General features: G+C 38.0%; 1 protein-coding gene across 2 annotated transcripts in view; it reads right to left on the reverse strand.

The window, feature by feature from the left end:
* LOC126330571 (coiled-coil domain-containing protein 40) overlaps positions 1–18,530 on the reverse strand; it is a 356,717-nt gene that overhangs the window by 4,754 nt on the left and 333,433 nt on the right. For both annotated transcript variants that reach the window (XM_049996367.1, XM_049996369.1), the window contains 2 exons: positions 17,519–17,734; positions 10,729–10,923 (listed from right to left, as the gene is read on the reverse strand). In XM_049996367.1, coding sequence (XP_049852324.1) covers positions 10,729–10,923; positions 17,519–17,734 — 411 coding nt within the window. The remainder of the gene's footprint in view (positions 1–10,728; positions 10,924–17,518; positions 17,735–18,530) is intronic.

The raw sequence follows: 18,530 nt of genomic DNA on the forward strand, positions 1-18,530 counted from the left end.
TCCCATCATGCAGAGCTGCTGCTGTCGCCAGGGACTGCAGGAGTGTGTGTGTGTGTGTGTGTGTGTGTGTGTGTGTGTGTGTGTGTGTGTGTGTGTGTGTGTGTGTGTGTGTGTGTAAGCTTATTTGTGATAGTCTTTATGTTGTGCCTATCTGCGACTCAACATCTCCGCTATATGGTGAGTAGCAACTTTCCTTTTCATGATACTGTTAAATTCACATTTGAACATATGTTGTCAGGGTAGGCCAGCTGTCTTGCTGGAGGCTTATTTCTTATCATAAATATCTCTATAATATTCAGTGAGATTATTAACCAATTCTAAATGTGAAATAATTTGGGTTTAGGGAAGCATTAAAAGGGGATCAAACATGATAATCAGATGTCTTGATACATCACCTGTGTCAAAGAGCTATAGAGCATGGCAGATGGTACCCAGTACCACTACTAGTCATTTATTTCCCCACTCCACTCTTAGAGCAAGGGAAAAATGACTGTCCATATACCTCCATATGAGCCCTAATTTCTCATGTCTTATCTTTGTGGTCCTTACATAAAATTTACGCTGGTAGCAGTAGGATCATTCTTCATGCAGCTTCAAATACTCTCTAAATTTTCTTAGTAGTATTACTCAAATGAACCTACTGGTAACAAATACAGCAGTCCACCTCTCAATTGCTTCAGTGTCTTCCTTTAATCTGACTTGGGGTAGATCCCAAACTCTCAAGCAATACTTGAGAATATGTCGCAGCAGTCCTCTTTACAGATGAACCACTCTTTTTTTTTAAATTCTCCCAATGAAACAAAGTCGACTATTCCCCTACCCTATCACAAACCTCACATGCTCATTCCATTTCTAATACTGTACCGAACGTTACGGGTTAGCTTTTCCTACTCATCCACATTAACATACTTTTTTTTTACATTTAGAGCCAGCTGTCATTCATCACACCAACTAGAAGTTTTGTCTAAGTAATGTTGTACCATACAGTCACTCATCTTCAACACCTTCCCGTACATCGCATCATCATCAGCAAACAGTCACAGATTGCTGCCAACCCTGTCTGCCAGATTATTTATTTATGTAGAAAACAATAATGGTACTATCACACTTCCCTGGGGCACTCCTGACAATACCCTTGATGAACACTTGCTGTTGAGGACAATGCACTGGGTTCTATTACTTAAGATTTCTTTGAGCCACTCACATATCTGGGAACCTATCCCGTCCCGTATGCTTGTACCTTCATTGACAGTCTGCAGTGGGATACCCAGTGTGTAAAATTCTTTTTGGAAATCCAGAAAAATGGAATCTGCTTGCTGTTCTTCATCCATAGCTTGCAGTGTATCATATGAGAAAAGGGCAAGCTGAGTTTCACATGAGTGATGCCTTCTAAAATCGTGCTCATTTGTGGACATAAGCTTTACAGTCTCAAGGAAATTTACAATATTCAAACACAGAAATGTTCTAGAATTCTGCAGTAAACTGATGTTAAGGATATTGGTCTGTAATTTTGTGGGTACACTCTTTTACTCTTCTTATACACATGAGTCACCTGTGCTTTTTCCCTGTTGCTTATGACTTTGCACTAGTTGAGCTGAGATATATGCAAGCTTAGTAAGGGGCCAATGGCGTAGTGTACTCTTTGTAAAATGAAACTGGGATTCCATCCAGACCTGCCGACTTATTAATTTTCAACTCTTTCATTTGTATCTATATGCCAGGGATTCCGTGCGATGGTCAGATGATGATATGCTAGTATGACACTCCTGTGTGAAAAATTTTTCAAATGCAGAATTTAAAACTTTGGGTTTCGTTTAGCTACCTTTAACTGCCACGTCTAATTGGTCATAGAAAGCTTCTGCTGACAAGTAGATTTGAACTTTTTTGATTCAGTTAACAAGTTGTAATCAGTAACCTTATAGCTTTTATAGCAGCTGTAACTGGTAGTGTTAAAATATTGTTAAGAAAAGTGCTTAGCTATCGTGATAAGAAATAGGTACCATTCATTAATCTGAGGAGATGAAAATGTGGAGTATCAAATTCAAGATTATTATTGGATATACATTAGATACATACAGCGCTTCTTTTCTAAAAAAAATGTTTGAGGATACTCCGACATGGGATATAATGCAGCGAAAATCAGTTATAACTGAAGCATGGGATACCACCCGTCCGCTTTTAGCCATGATGTCATCAACATATCAAACTAAAAAAAAAATGGTATCGGACTCTTCAGTTGACTTTACAGCTCAAATGAAGCAGGTGATACCGAGAAACACACACACACATACAAGAGAAAGTGGTATCGATCACTTCAGTTTACATCACCTCAAATGAAGCATGCAATTTGAGTGTACGCAATCCGTTTAGTACTACCATCGCCCACTATTAGTGAGCGAAGGCACTACATTCTGGTTGAACTGGCTGCCAGGGATTCAGTTGTTGAGAACAATTGCCGCAGCTTCGAAATGCTTGAAACAGTCAATGACATCGATTTTACCACCAAAAACTGAACTGGTATCATTCGTATTGCAATTACCAACACGAAAAATTAAATAAAAAATTTATGTCCGTGAAATAAATCTTTGGCACTCTTCCAAGTTCTCAACATTGTAAAAAATTACTTTGTTGACAAAAAAGTTTTAGGGGTACGCATCCCCCAGTGTTCCCCCAGAAAAACAGCACTGGATTCGTATGTGCTGAGCAAAGTTGTGAGATATGGGAAAGATCTGCTGTGGTTCAATAGCTCACATAAACAAAGAAAGTTTCATCATATTACATCAGAGTGATCTCTGGGATGTGGAAAGACTTCAAGGATGAACATTTAATTTAATTTACATGCTATACAATGAAGTGACATTTCATTACTCTATTACAGTGCTAATTCTAATTATACTTTACCTAAAACATTAATTATTCCAAATTTTTCACTGAATACAAATTTCATGTCATCAACTGGGTATAGATGTATTACCCTCAAGTGACATGTGAAAATTTGTGATAGATCATGACTTGAACTTGGATTTCGTGCTTATCACGAGCAGTCGCCTTAGCAATTTTTTTTATCGGTGTACACTGCCTGGCTGATCCAAATCCCCATATTTCACCGTCCACGTCCTTATATTGTAGTCTTATGTGTCTCCCTTCAACCTCGCAATATTACTTGATTTGTGCTCGGGAGACTGACACTACCACAAGGAAATGAGACCATTTTTATAATGCTGTGTCCCATCTCGACTTAACTTACCTATGACCTGACAACCAGAAAGCTGCGTGAAATATTATTCCACGTAATTCACTGAATGTGAATTTCATGAGATGAGCTGCAATAGGTATAGATGTATTATACAGCTGCAGTGGGTACAGATGTATTATGCATTCAGGGCAATAATTTGGAATAATATTTCATACAGCTGCTGATCATCAAAACATATGTAAATATCATAAACTGAGACAGGACGTACAATGATAAAAAAAGGTCTTGATTCTTTGTGATAGTGTCGTTCTCCCCGAGCAGGACTCAAGTAATGTTGCAAGCTTAAAGCAAAATACTACAATATAAGGAATTAGATGGTGACATATGGAGATTTGGATCAGGCAGGGGAGTGCACGTGGATAGCTGAAATTGTTGAAGTGACTGCTTGCAGTAAGTGGGAAATCCGGGTTTGATTCCTGATCTGGCACAAATTTTCGCATGTTACAACTGGGTAATACATCTATACCCATGGTAGTTGACGTCATGAATCCACATTCAGTGAATAATTTGGAATAATATTTCATACAGCTCCTGATCATCGAAAGTAATACATAACCAAAACATTAAATTTAAGAGGTTATGTGAAGATACTCTTCAGTGGAGTAGAAGGAGTTGTCCAGTAGAAATTTCTTTAATTCAGTCCTTAACTCCACAACATTATCCACATCACGATAATGTGCTCTGGTAAATGTCATACCCATGTTTCTGACTCATTTCGGTACTAATGTTAACCCCTTGAGGTTTTTATAGAAGTTGTTTTTGGTCTCTTTTACTGTTTGTTGTGAGAAGAGAAATGTTGGTAAAACAAAGGGGATTAATGAATATATGTGTGGTGAAGTTGTCAAAATATGCACTTTTTTGATGAGATTTCTGGAGGGTGTTCTTGTATAAACACCAGGTGTAACTCTTATAACACGCTCACGTATTCATAAAATACTATCCCTGTAACTTGAATTTACACAGAAATTGGTTACGTAACTCGTTACTGAATGAAAATATGCACAATAAACCAGTTTCTTTATTTTTAATTAATCTACACCAGTAACCATGTGTACTGCAAAACAGCTACTTTAAAAAAATGCAAAGCGTTGTTAATAAACAAAAGCCAAACACACAGAGAACAGTGAAAGCCATGTACACTGAATCTGAAAATAAAATTCTGCTTGTCAGTTTAAAAAGCATCCTAAGGTGTTTTGGTCAAGTCATTCAGTGCATCAACTGTAGAGTTGCTCAATGATTATAGGGACATCAAAACAGAACCTGACTAAGAGAAGGTCAAACCACTCAATGACTTCTCAACTTGTTTCACTGAAGAAGATTGTACTACACTTACTTCTTTCAACCATTGCAGAAATGCCAAAATGACATATGTTAAGATAAGTAATCAGGGAATACGAAATCAACAAAAATCACCAATGCAGGAAAAGTGTCTGGATCTCATGAGATACCTGTATAGTTGTGTAGAGATTATGCAAGTAACCTTCATCTCCTTATAGCAGCAATTAATTGTAGGCTATTGTAATAACAAAGTTTTCCAAGTGATTGGAAATGTGGCAGAAATCAATCCTGAAAATTTCTGGCAGATTAAAAATGTGTGCTAGACTGAGACTTGAAATTGAGACCTTTGCCTTTCATGGTTAAGTGCCTTACCAAATGAGTTACCCAAGCATGATTCGCACTCCATCCTCACCGCATCATTTCCACCAGAACCTTATCTCCAGACTTCACAAAAGCTCTCCTGTGTAACTTCACAACTTAGTCAGTCTTGCAAGTTTCGCAGTAGAGTTTCTGTGAAGTTTTCAAGGTAATACATGAGGTACTGGTAGAAATAAAATTAAGGAGAGGGCATGAGGGATGCTTTGGGAGGACAGTCAGTAGAGCACTTGCCTGAAAAAGGCAAAGGTCCTGAGTTAAAACCTTGGTCCAGCACAGAATTTTAATCTACCAGGAAGTTACTGTTTTTAAGAATGGCTGATGATCAGAAATACATAACTACAGAACTATACTGCTTACATTAGTCTCTCGGAAAAACATGAAACACATTTTAATGTCACATATTATGATCTTTTTGGAGGCCTACACTTTCCACTGTAGGAATATTGAACTATCTTTGCAGTTCTATTGAGTACTTTGTAGAAGATAAAACTCAGCAAATTATTCTTAATGGGGAGAAGCCATAAGATGTGGAAGTAGTTTTGGATGTGCCCCAAAGGAGTGTTATATTTGCTATTATTGTTCATGATACATATAAATAGTCTGGTGAATAACACTGAAAATCATGTGAGACTTCATACATGGTGCCTTTGTATATAGACAATTTGCAACATCTGAAAGTTTAAGTAAACCACAGATAGAAATGAAGTGCATCAACACTTGGTACAAGGATTGTACTTTGACTTTTAACAGAAACACATGTAATATACTGACCAACAATAAATAGAATGAACCTTTACTGTTTGCACAGGCTACACATACCACCTTTTATTGCATTTCTCAGCCTTCACACTTATATGGCATCATAACTAGATCGTTCTTCTTAGCAAGTCACTATCAGAAATGAAAAAGACAGTGGTAAAATACTATGAAACTAAATTACAAAGTCAAACCAACTTGTACTCATATCTTGTAATCGAGTTTTCTAATGTTTTACTATCCCCATTTTCTTTCTCTCTAAACAGATCATCCACTGCTAACTTACTAAGTACTTGAAACTGAGTATGATACCATTTGTGTGACCACAGCAGAGAAATTTAATATAAGAATGTTGTTATTCTTTTATTACTTGATTGAGGAGCAAGTACTACAAATAATATCAATCATTAAACATCTATAGTTCAAAATAATTTCGTAGACTTTCCCGGTGATTCACTATAATCTCGTAGAATCAGGAGAATGGGGGGTCATAACTCAGCATCTACATCAGGTGTTTCATAAGAAACAGGGCACACAATGAAGTTGCTGAGTTACGACATCAAAATATTGTGCTGGGAAGACACAGACCACCGGCAGTACACCCAGGTCTACAAGATGATTTATAGTTCAGTCGGCATAAGAAGGTACCTGACAGTTAGTAGCACTGTTACCAGCTTTCAACTGCTAATCGCAAATGGCTGCAGGTGACAACAAGGTGATGACAGTGCCCATCTACAGAGGTATGGCAGCACTGAGGCATTGCCATTGAGATGTTTACAGAATCACGTTATGTGAATGGTTCAGGTAGGCACCCGAAACTGCTGTGCCCAGCCTACTGCAACTGTCAGGGATCAACTTACACTGATTCAACTGTAGATGTATGCTTTGTGATCTATGTAAAATGGAATGACTGCATAAAATTAATTGTAGGAATGGCAGAAGACAATGAAATTCCCTGCAAGATTCCTAAGAAAAATATAATCCTCAAAACAAGAAGGTTACAATACCTCTATGCAACTGCCTCTTTGAGTACTATTCATAGAAGAGATATAGAAAAAAAACACTGAAGAGAAAGCAATTTCTTCATTATGGAGATATTCACCATGAAAATTCCAAAAATGTTTGTTTCAAGTAGAGCCGACAACAAAGTACATCCTATGTTACATCCCCCAAATTGATGGATGATACTGTTAAAATAAGAGAAATATGACCTCATATGGGGAACGTTGATGGCACCCAAAGTGACATCTTCCATGTACCATTAAGATGACTTGCAGGTTACATATGTAAATCTCAATAGCTGTACACAGAATTGAACGGATGTGGGTTGAATATCTTGCTATTGCCAAACTGGATTTTATACCTGCTCTATTTTATAGATACGAGTGTTGTTTTTAATAATGTTTCAAAATTAGTGTTCAAACGTGTGTACTGGCAGCTAGAAATAGCTGTCATAGGCACTGAGAGAAACTAAATAGGATCCCCATGGCAAGCAACAGCCACAGTACAGTTCCAGCTTACCACATAAATAATCATGAATTTGCCACTAGAGTGGTCAACTTGACAGACACAGCATTCTCTTTAACATTCTTAGTATAGGACTAAACTTAAATTTTCCATTTAAAACAAATGACAAAGTCATCAAAAAAGTGATAACTGAAGTAAAAAGTGGTTGTGGATCATCTAAAATTTCAAAACTTGCACAAGCTAATACAGTTGTGGAAACTCATACAGCTCACACAGAATACTGTGGCCAGTAGATGTGCGGCTGGCAGGGTACACATGGGGAGGGCGGTATTGGTGGGGGTAACGCCGCATGCAGGAGTGGAAGTACTGTTCTGAACTGAAGCCTGCACTCGTATTTTTTGCAAATATTAAGTGGAGACCCTCCACACTCACACTTGCGTGGTGATCATACAAAAATATCTGTCACCTCTGCTCTGGTTAGTGTCTAAAAAGAATTCTGCTAAAAATGCAACAATAGCAATGATTTTTTCGACTGGCTTGTTAACCATTTGCAACTTTCGTAGAAGTGTCATGAGTTGTGAATTTTGAGTAAAACCTACTTTTCTCTTGTTGCTGTGTTAATTTTTGCTTCTTTTGCCAAAATACAGTGGAGTTTACTCATTGTCACTTCACTGACACAATCTGCAGATGCAACTGTGAGAGAATTCTGAAACAACGGTTTATTAAGTGTGGAACTGAGGAAAAGTAAGGTCAATAGCTTATGAGTAAGCACATCCTTGGTACAAAAATAACTGTGTAATATTTTTATTTATGTTGTTCCAAAATCTACAGCATTTCTTGTTTCACCAGGTATTGATGACCCTTAAAAATTACATTCTTTCATAAAAAAAAAGTCTGTAGTTAGACAAATAACACTATAGATAATGAAGTTTTACATAACAGCCATATGGCAAAATACTCTCCTGTTTGTGTGCTATAACATGCCAAGAACTCATTTTGACATCTCAAAGCATTTATGAAGTATGAGGAATGTTGTGGATATTTCATTCTGGCTTTATTGCTGCCCCTCACAACTGCAAATGGGTGTGCTACATCAGATTAATTTTCTTGAAATTAGTGACAGATAGTGACTTCCACCAATGTCTAAAGAAAACTTCAGTATGTTATGCACCACATACAAAAACATAGCGACCCCTATTTTTCATTGTAAAATTTTTTGAATTTTGCGCAGTGTCAAATTTCACAGTAACTATGACCTTTAATGCAATGATGGGTGCATAATCTTTGAAGCTGACACACAAAGCTATAAGTAACACAATTTTTTTTTTTTTTTTTTTTTTTTTTTTTTTAAACTTAGTAGTTCCTGTAAAATCATTTGAGAAAGGTTGTTAAAGGGCATGCACCTCGACTCCATCATTGCAGTGTGTTGCTGACCGGCCAAAAGCTGGCAGAGAATATCAGGCTCCCCATCCAAACAAACGAATGAGCTCACCCAATGCTGCTTTGGACAAAAACTGGTCACTGCGCATTGGCCACTGTATCCTGTGCACACTAGTGCCTTGACATCTTCTGAACATAATATACAATCATCATATAAATTACTCTCTGATGTAAAGAATCTCAATTTGAGGTTGCATGAGAATAAAGTTTTAGTTATCAAGACAGATAAGAGTAATTTTCTTGTATTAATTATTGACAGTGACTACATCTTGAAGATTTTGCCATTCTTCACAGATTATGAAACTGGAAAAGTTAAAAAGCAGCCTCTTTCATTTTATTGCAATGACATCAAAGTTTATGTAAATAGTGCTAATTTCCTGCTAAATTCAGAATGGAGCACAAAGCGATTGATAATGATGAATCCCAAAATGCCAAAGCTATGTTTGCAGATTAAGCTTCTTAAAGAAAACTTTCCAATTTGTACAGTCACTAGTAGGCTTGCAATAGGATTCAGTCTTTCAAGAATCTTGTCCAAAATGTTTGTAAATGATTTAGGGAACAAAATTTTTAGAGCCTATAAGGATCTTTGCAAAAAAAAATTCACTACAGAATTTGAAAATGGTGGTTCCCTCAGTTTTTTGAATTTGAAAATAATGAGAATGGGTTGAAATGTAAATACTGATATCTTCCATAAGCCCACTGTAACAGACTTAATCATTTTGTCAGACTCTCATCATCTGGCCATACATAAACAAGCTTACTTTATATCAATGTTTTATTGGATCACAAAACTGGGTTTAAATAGTGATACAGCTGATAGGGAATTTGACACAATAGTTCAGGTTGGGATAGCAAATTCCTTTACCGAAAATGCAATTCAGAACTTAAGTACAAAAATTTTCAAAAAGATGAAGAAACAAACATCCAGTGCTAAAAATGCAGTCGCCCATGTTTCTCTTTCCTAAGAAGGCTCACGCTCCACAAAAATTGCCAACACTTTTAAAAAATCTAATGTAAAAATGGTTTCCAAACAAATAATAAATTAGGATTTTTTTGCAACGTAGCCGAGCTGAGGATACAGACAAATACAGCAACACAGTTGTTTGTAAAATAAGGTGCAGGTTATGTGTTAGTTTTATATTGGTCAGTTGGGTAAAGAATTCAAAATGAGCAGACATATGCCACCACCACCAGCACCTGGTCAGACAGGTGCAGAATTTAAGATAAGTTTTAGAGAGTGCCCTTGGTTATCACATGAGAGAACGAAATCCTGTTTGCAGTCAATCGAAAATAGTCTATGTATTTTACATTCAGAGCAAAAAAGTAAAACACTAGATATCCTTGAAGATACTGAGATTTACACTAATCACCATTCAAATCCAAATCTAGTAATTAATTACAAATTTAGTTTTCGGCCGCAGCCTTCTTCAGAAAAGAAAACACACACATCTTCACAAAAGCAAGCACACCTCACATGACACCCCCGCTCCCAACCCCCCCCCCCCCCCCCCTTCCACGCCTCATCTGGCAGTCTTGTTATGTATCCATCTAATGTCTGCACACACTGCTAGACAGTACTCTTCTCTCCCCCCATCTTTACCCTGTCCCACTCAGTGTGACAATTTCATTCCAGTCTGAGCTGCCGGAGATGATGGTCATGCGTGCTTGATGTCTGCTTTCTTATGTAAATGTGCGTGTATTTTCTTTTCTGAGGAAGGCTTTCGCCCAAAGATAAATGTGTAACCGTCTTTTCATTATGCTTTCTGCAACTCACTGTCTCATCTTTACAGTGAGTAGCAATCTATCCTTTTCCTAATATTACAGCTAAACAAACAATTCATGCAATGAACTTTTGGTCAGCTGACTGTTTTCTCTCAGCAATGAAAGTACTCAGCATTTCTCACCTCCTACCTTATTTCTTCATACGCAATGCGCGCACACGCACACGCGCACACACACACACATGCACACACACACGCACACACACACACACACACACACACAGGTAGAGAGAGAGAGAGAGAGAGAGAGAGAGAGAGAGAGAGAGAGAGAGAGAGAGAGAGTAGTTATATGCCTCTTCATTTGGCAAATAAGTGAACTGTGTACAGCTGTACAAAGAACATGCTTCTATACCTGAGGATAAAAGTACTTACTGAATCTTTTTGTTTTATTTTACTTCGCAAGTCATCCAACTTCTTCTGAAAACTGACTTTTGTATTGTGTATAGCCCTAGTACTTCTCTTCTCTTTTGCAATTGCTCCATTTACTATAGCTTCTCTTCGGGTCACACAGTGTTCAAGATCCTGTACAAGCTTCTCTTGGGCATGACACAGCTGTGTGTACCGTACCTGATAAAAATAACTGTTGTGTGAGATGTAAACTGCATATCACGAATGAGCAAACTGAATTATTCTAGACAGTAATAATGATAATAATAATAATAATAACAATAATAATAATAATAATAATTATTATTATTATTATTATTACTATTACTATTTATTAATTTATTTAGCGTATGGATAATACAGACATATAAAATTAAATTACATATACATATGTACATATTGACACACAAGAAACTTAAGTTTGGCTTTACAACTGAATTTCCAGTCCTTCAATCCAGTGCACTGTATCTGGACTTGCTAGCCAGAAGTAATCTTCAGCACCGTGATAGGCTCAAATCCTGCATTCACTGACAATGTGGTGAACAGTCTGGTAGGGAGCTCTGCAGTCACAGGCTGGATTAGGAAGCTTCTTCCACTTAAAAGAGAGCATCACTGTATCGGCCATGGCTGGTACAGTTTCTGTTGAGATGTGCTGCAGACGTGGTTGCTAAGGATTTCAAACCCCTTGAAGAATGGAAAGGTCAGTGGGAAGAAGTGACAGATGTGCACCTGCATAACATCTTCTCAGGTGCTAAACTTCCAAGTGGATTCGACCTACCACGCAAGACCTGGACTAACCTCAATTATTATTATTATTATTTCACTGCTACAGATTACTGTGCTGCAACTCAGTTATTCAAATATTTACTACATAAACTATAGTATGTATAAACATTGAAAGTTAGAGATTCAATGAGGGTTTCTAATTTTGAAAGTGTGCGCGAGAGGGGGAGGGGGGCACCTGTTCCAGTCATTTATTTTCTGAGGTGTGTGCTCTGTTTTAAATATTAATCATATATCACATTGAAATTAAAATGAAAGATAGGACAGATTTTTTTTTTTACTTACTATGAATCAGCAACAGAAGCAAAAACAGGTGGTGCCATTAAAGATTAGCTTTCACTTACAGGTTCCCTCAGCTACAAAAAAAGGGGGATAGATTGTTGGAGAAGAAAAGAATATGCAGAGACAGAATGTGTCAGCATGACAGCGAAATCAGCATTGAAATGCTACATGCAAATCATCATCTTTATCCCGTCCCTACACGTATCCTTCCTGTTGCTACCTCTCCCCCTCCCCATCACGATGGAATTTTTGTGCCACAACTGCCTTTATATAGTGTTATCCCATCTTAAAGTGTTTGAATGTTTTCTACGTATTTGCAAATCAAGTAAATGAGGCAGGATTTGGGTACCAGCTCAGTTACTTTCCTAGTCAGATGTGGGAAACCTCCTAAAAACCACATCCAGGCTAGTCTGCACAAATGGTTCAAATGGCTCTGAGCACTATGGGACTTGACTTCTGAGGTCATCAGTCCCCTAGAACTTAGAACTCTTTAAACCTAACTAACCTAAGGACATCACACACATCCAAGCCCGAGGCAGGATTCAAACCTGCGACCGTAGCGGTCACGCGGTTGGTCTGCACACTGGTCCTAATTGTTAATATGAATGGATTCCATACAGGGCTAATGTGTCTCTTTAAATCTCAGAAGTGGCGTGCTAATGTGTGTGGTTATCACAAGGGTGAAATGCCACATGCAAATGGAATTGGAAAACCTGAGAAACTAGAAGTGACAGAATGGACTGTCAGCAGGTCAGAGATAAAGAAATCACAGATTCAGAAATGAAGGAAAATGAGATAAAGCAGCAGCACCAAGAAAAGAGGAAGATGTATATGGTTGCCACAGGGGCGGCCAAGTAAGGAATATATGAAATCCCCAAACTTTGAAAGATAGACAAAAAAGGAAATTTTAAGTATATATTAGGCACACAAGAAGGACGTAATAGAAACGTATATAATGAAAGACAATTGGTACATGTAGCAAGACTTTAAAAAATTAGCCACAGTTCAGTTTCACACCCTTGAAATTCTGAGGTGCTTTTGTTAAGACGATGAATCTATATTGCTGCAGAGGGAAGAAGGCACTGAGGCATTTTAGTGGCCTTTATGTCAATATAGAAAACTCACCAGCAACTGCACATCAGCCAGTTTATGACTAGCCATTTCCCTGCTGGTTCTTCGTACAACAAAGTAGATCTTACCAGTAATATCACTGCATTATGTCACTTTAATATGGTAGATGAGACAGTTACAGCAGTACAGGTGTTACAAGAATAGCTTCATATGGCAAGGAAAGTGCATGAGGAGAAGGATCTCAGACTCAGCTGAGGTTGAGGTGCTAATGAAAAGTTACTTAAGTTGTGAGGAAGGAATGTAGGAAGAGGAGGATTTAGTTTTGGGTACAACGTCAGAAAAATATACCTTGGCTGTGAAATGGAAATGATACAAAATGTAAACTGCCAGATGCTCTAAGAAAGATACATACTATCAGTTAAAATCCTACTTCAAAAATCTTGAGAATGAAATTTCAGTGAAGCATCTCATAGACAATTAAATGAAACTAAGTAACAGTTCACAAAAATATATATAAACAGACTTTCTAGCCTTAATCTATCTACGAATGAAACAGGTAGAAATCTAAATGTTCCCTTAGCATAACATGAAGAGTGTAGAAAAACATGCTATGTACATGGAACTTTGTCATAATAATTAATTAAAAGGTAATATTTATAATAATTCATTGTGATTAAAGCAATGGGTTTGTATAATAGAGGAGTGGGTTTCAAACAAGCAGTGTCAGGTTTAAGATAATTTCAATAGAATGTTCAAGGTAAAAGATGGAGTGATTCCTTTTAAATGGCACAGTGAATTTCCTTGCAGGTGCCACACTGCGATTTAAGTCTGGAATCTTGCATTTCACAGGCAATAGAGCATGACCCACAACCTGCCCATACAGCTTCACTTCTGTCAGTTCTTTCCTGCTTTCCAAACTGTTCAGAAGTTCTCCTGTATACCTTACTGGACATGTATTCCTGGAAGACAGTTTTCTTTACAAAGCATTTGTGAAGTTTAGAAAGAAGTAGAGAAATACTGGCAGAGGTGAGATTGTGAGGATGGGATATGAGTGATGCCTGGATGGTCTTGTCATTAAGAACGTTGCTTGTAGAAGGCAAGTTTTTGGGTTTGAGTCCTGAACAAGCACACAGTTTTAATTTGACAAGAACTTTCAAAACAATGCATACTTTGCTTTGAAAGCAATAGACAGTCTCGAAACAAAACTCTAGACTGTTGCTAACCCATTTTCTCTGCAGTATTCTTTCTGTCAGGAGTGCTACCAAGTGAGGTAATGCAGTGGTTTGGGAGGCTGGTGGTTAAAATCACGATCTAACTGTATAGATGCAGATTTTTCATAATTTCCCAAAATTGTTTCAGGTAAATGCCTTGACAAGTTAATTTGAAAGAGTAAGCCAACCTCCTTCCCCTTTCTCACTCAATATGAGTTTGTGCTTTGCCTTTAAACACCTTATTATTGACGGGACATTAAACTCTAATCTTCCCTCTTTACAAGAGAGCTAGCCCGGGAAACATATGCATGAAAGCTCCTGTGAAATTTGGAAGCTGGGAGAGAGATCGTGGCAGAAGTAAAGATGTGATGGCTCTTCATGACTTATGTGTTGATAGCTCACTGCCTGCTAACGGAAAGTTTTCAGATTCAAGTCCCATTTCAGTGCACAGTTTGAATCTCTCTAGAAGTTTCAAAACAGCACGCACTTTCCTGAAGAATGAAAGGTTTATTATGGGTGCTCCTTCATTTTTGTCCAATCTAAGCCTGTGCCTTATCTCTAACACCCTTACTATCAATATGATATGTAACATTACTCTCCCTTGCATTCTGTAAATTCATGGAGATCTCACTTTAAAGATCATCTATTTAGTTACGGGAAAATCTAATCATAATATAGTAAATTCTTCTTTTTTTGATCTCACACTACCCCATTAACAACCTAAAAAGTCATAAATTCTCATCAGACTATTAAGGAATGGTGTGGCTTGTTTCAGTATTTAATCTAATGCTGTAAGTTCATGAGTTAAGGAGGTATATGATGTTATCTCAGTGATTAAAAAATCGAGTCAAATTTACTGTGAACTTGGCGGTATGAGCCCAATTATCAGTATGAGGTTGCACCCTACTGACCTGGATGCATGCACTAATTCATTGGGAAGGGTGGAAAGGAGTTGTTGTAACCTCTCCTGATGGAAGCTGGCCCACAATTGTTCTAACTAGTCCTTGATATTCTGGATACAGGCAGGGGGATGGAGTTGCCACCCAAGTTGATCCCACCCATGTTCTCTATGGGTATCTTGCTGGCCATGGAAATACCTCAACATCATACAGACAATTCATAGAGACAAGTGCCATGTGTGGACAAGCAGAAACTTTTTGAAAAATTGCACTGCAATACTGGTGCATGAGAGATGATGACGCCAACATCGTTCACGTACTTGTAACCGTCAGATTTCCCTCACTCACAACTAGCCATGACCTGAAGTCATACTTGATAGCTCTCCACATTATGATGCCAGGAGTAACATCGCTCCGCCTTTCCAAAACATTATAAGAATGGGACTTCTACCCCGGTCACCACCATAATCCCCAACAATGATCATCCATGATAGCACAAAATAGTAATTCATCACTGAACAAAATGTGATGCCATTCATCAGCAGCCCATCTTTTCAGGTCACAGCACCATTCCAAATGCAGCTGTATGTGTTGTGTTGTGTCAAAGGGACCCTACACAGGAATGGTAATTCCTTAATTCGGCTGCTGCTTGTCTCCAACCAATGGTGCAGGATGACATTCAGTGTTGCACGAAGTCCATTACTTGTTCTCAGATGCATGCACAGATGTGAAGGGGTTATGATGTGCTTGGTGCACAATACTACAGTTCTCCTATGTGGTGGTCACACGTTGACCAGAAGCTGGATAATGTATATGCTTAACCTCACATCCCCATGCAGTCCAACATCGGGCCTCTGTAACATTCAAATGCCCCAAAATCTGGATATTGCATGGTTTGACCAATCAGCCAAATAAAGGTCCATAATGAAGCCCCTTTCAAACTATGTCAGGTGACGGTAAAGCTGCCTCACATGAGTATGCAGCTTATCTGTATCCATCACAGTGATCACCCAACATCTGACACCGTCTGCACCCACTGTATACCCTACCAGGCCTGGTAACAACATTAAACATGAACAATGCTAATGCAACATGGTGGCCATTCTATCTGTCACAGAGAATTGCAACTCTAAACATTTCAAAAAAATTTACTGTAATCCTTTGTAGATAGTGCCACTACCCTTCTAAGTAAAAAATAAATAAATAAATAAATACATTCATCTAAAGTTGCCATTTTCTTAGAACTAAGAAGTCTTTCTGCAGACAGTAGGTTAGACTTCATTCAGTTCATTTCAGTGATATCTACACTGAAGTAATGTGTCATTTAATACTGCATTAAAATATTGAAGTACTACATCTGTTTTAGAACTTAACCATCATTTCTCTTGGTTACTTTGGGTGATAATAGTGAGTTTTTACTATTGCTGTTCATATGTTCCTTGCCTTATTCCTTCTTTTTGTGAGTAAAATTCAAGAAAACCTTGTTTATAGGGTCAGTGAGATACATCATGAACAAATGGTAGCGATGTTGGGGGCTTTCAACTGTGAAGCACAAACAGCTACTGGTGGAAACGGCAGCCATCTATATAGATATGACATCAATGAACCACTGCCATTGACACATATAGAACATTACAATATATGACTGGTCGAGGTATATGTGTGAAACAGCCGTGTCAAGCATGCTGCAACTGTTGGGGATCTTATTTCGCTCACTCTACTCTAAATACATTCATAGCAATTAAAAATTAAACACTACAAGCTTTGAAACTTCCTGGCAGATTAAAACTGTGTGCCGGACCGAGACTTGAACTCGGGACATTTGCCTTTTGCGGGCAAGTGCTCTACCAACTGAGCTACCCAAGCATGACTCATGCCCCATCCTCACAGCTTTACTTCTGCCAGTACCTCGCCTCCTACCTTCCAAACTTTACAGAAGCTCTCCCGCGAACCTTGCAGAACTAGCACTCCTGAAAGAAAGGATATTGCGGAGACGTGTCTTAGCCACAGCCTGGGGGATGTTTCCAGAATGAGATTTTCACTCTGTAGTGGAGTGTGTGCTGATATGAAACTTCCTGGCAGATTAAAACTGTGTGCCGGACCGAGACTCAAACTCGGGACCTTTGCCTTTCGCGGGCAAGTGCTCTAACAACCTCCCCACGAAAGGCAAAGGTCCTGAGTTCGAGTCTCGGTCCGGCACACAGTTTTAATCTGCCAGTAAGTTTCATATCAGCGCACACTCTGCTGCAGAGTGAAAACCTCATTCTGGACTACAAGGCTTATTGACAGTAGAGGTGAGTAAGTCAGATGGAAGAGACCATAATGAATGTGAAGTGATCATAATTTCAATCAGCTATTGTGTTCCAAATAATAGTGCATTATGTGTGAATAGCTTAACCTGTTATATCTTTACATTTATAAATCTTTAAAAATTTACATTTGGTAAACAAAACAAATCATGTTACCTGCTTTATGGTAAACATGGATCCCTGATGTAAAATGTTTAAGAAAATAAAATGAAGACAATACCTGCATTCTGTGTATCTCATTCTTCATTGCTCCAATTTCCCCCTCTGTTCCCTTCTCCATTCGAATGTTGTGTTTTGTCTCTAAGGCCATCTGCACCTTCTTCTCCCATGCAAGATTCTCTCTTTGATTGTCCAACAACATTTCTGCAAGATCTGCTTTTTCTTTCACTAAATCAGAAATCTCTGCCTCCAGCTGTAGTGAGTATGTTTCTGCATCCTGCAACAGTAAATGTTTTGTTATTCATCCCTCTGTTACTGAGGTTCATAGCCCTTGGTGTTTTTGATGAACAGCATTTTAAAGGAAACATCATTAATGCAAATAAACCTCCAATATGTGTAATGCTGTGTCCTCATGAGATAGGCACGGTTGTTATACTGTATATCCATTTGGCTTCTCTCGTAATCATTTCAGTTACTGTTGTATTCAAATTTATTTAGTGACGAATGTATGTGCCAACAGCTGAAGAAGTTTATGCTATAGATGAGCTAAAACAATGTCTCAGTCTGTTCAGAATCTGTCTGACCTCTTTGCCCAGATTATAGCAGTGAATTGTCACTTGAATCATCACTGACACATATATATATAAGTACACATCAATAGGTTTTTTTATACCTATATGTTGTTACATGAGATTAAGGGATATTGGATGCTCAGTCAAGTCCACTGACAACCAGTGCCTAGCTTGCCCATAACTCACATTCCACCTCAAATGAAATTTTTGTAGCTGTAGTTAATTTAGCCTAAGCAATGTTAGCCTGATGATACTGTTTTTGGTCACCTCCTCTGGTTAATTTTTATACACATACCAACAGAACAGCATTTATACCTATATAAATTGATTGTTGAAATACTGATTGCTGAAATATTCCCACGAAACTATCCTAAGTTCACCTCCGCCCTAAAAATGAAGATCATCTGGACCTATGATAATTCTAAATAGTATGTAGAAAAGAAACATTCATAATGGGACATTAGCTGCACTCCAGTTTTATCAAATTAAAACATGCATCTG

Source organism: Schistocerca gregaria, chromosome 2 (assembly GCF_023897955.1).
Source record: "Schistocerca gregaria isolate iqSchGreg1 chromosome 2, iqSchGreg1.2, whole genome shotgun sequence".
NCBI classification, from domain to species: domain Eukaryota; kingdom Metazoa; phylum Arthropoda; class Insecta; order Orthoptera; family Acrididae; genus Schistocerca; species Schistocerca gregaria.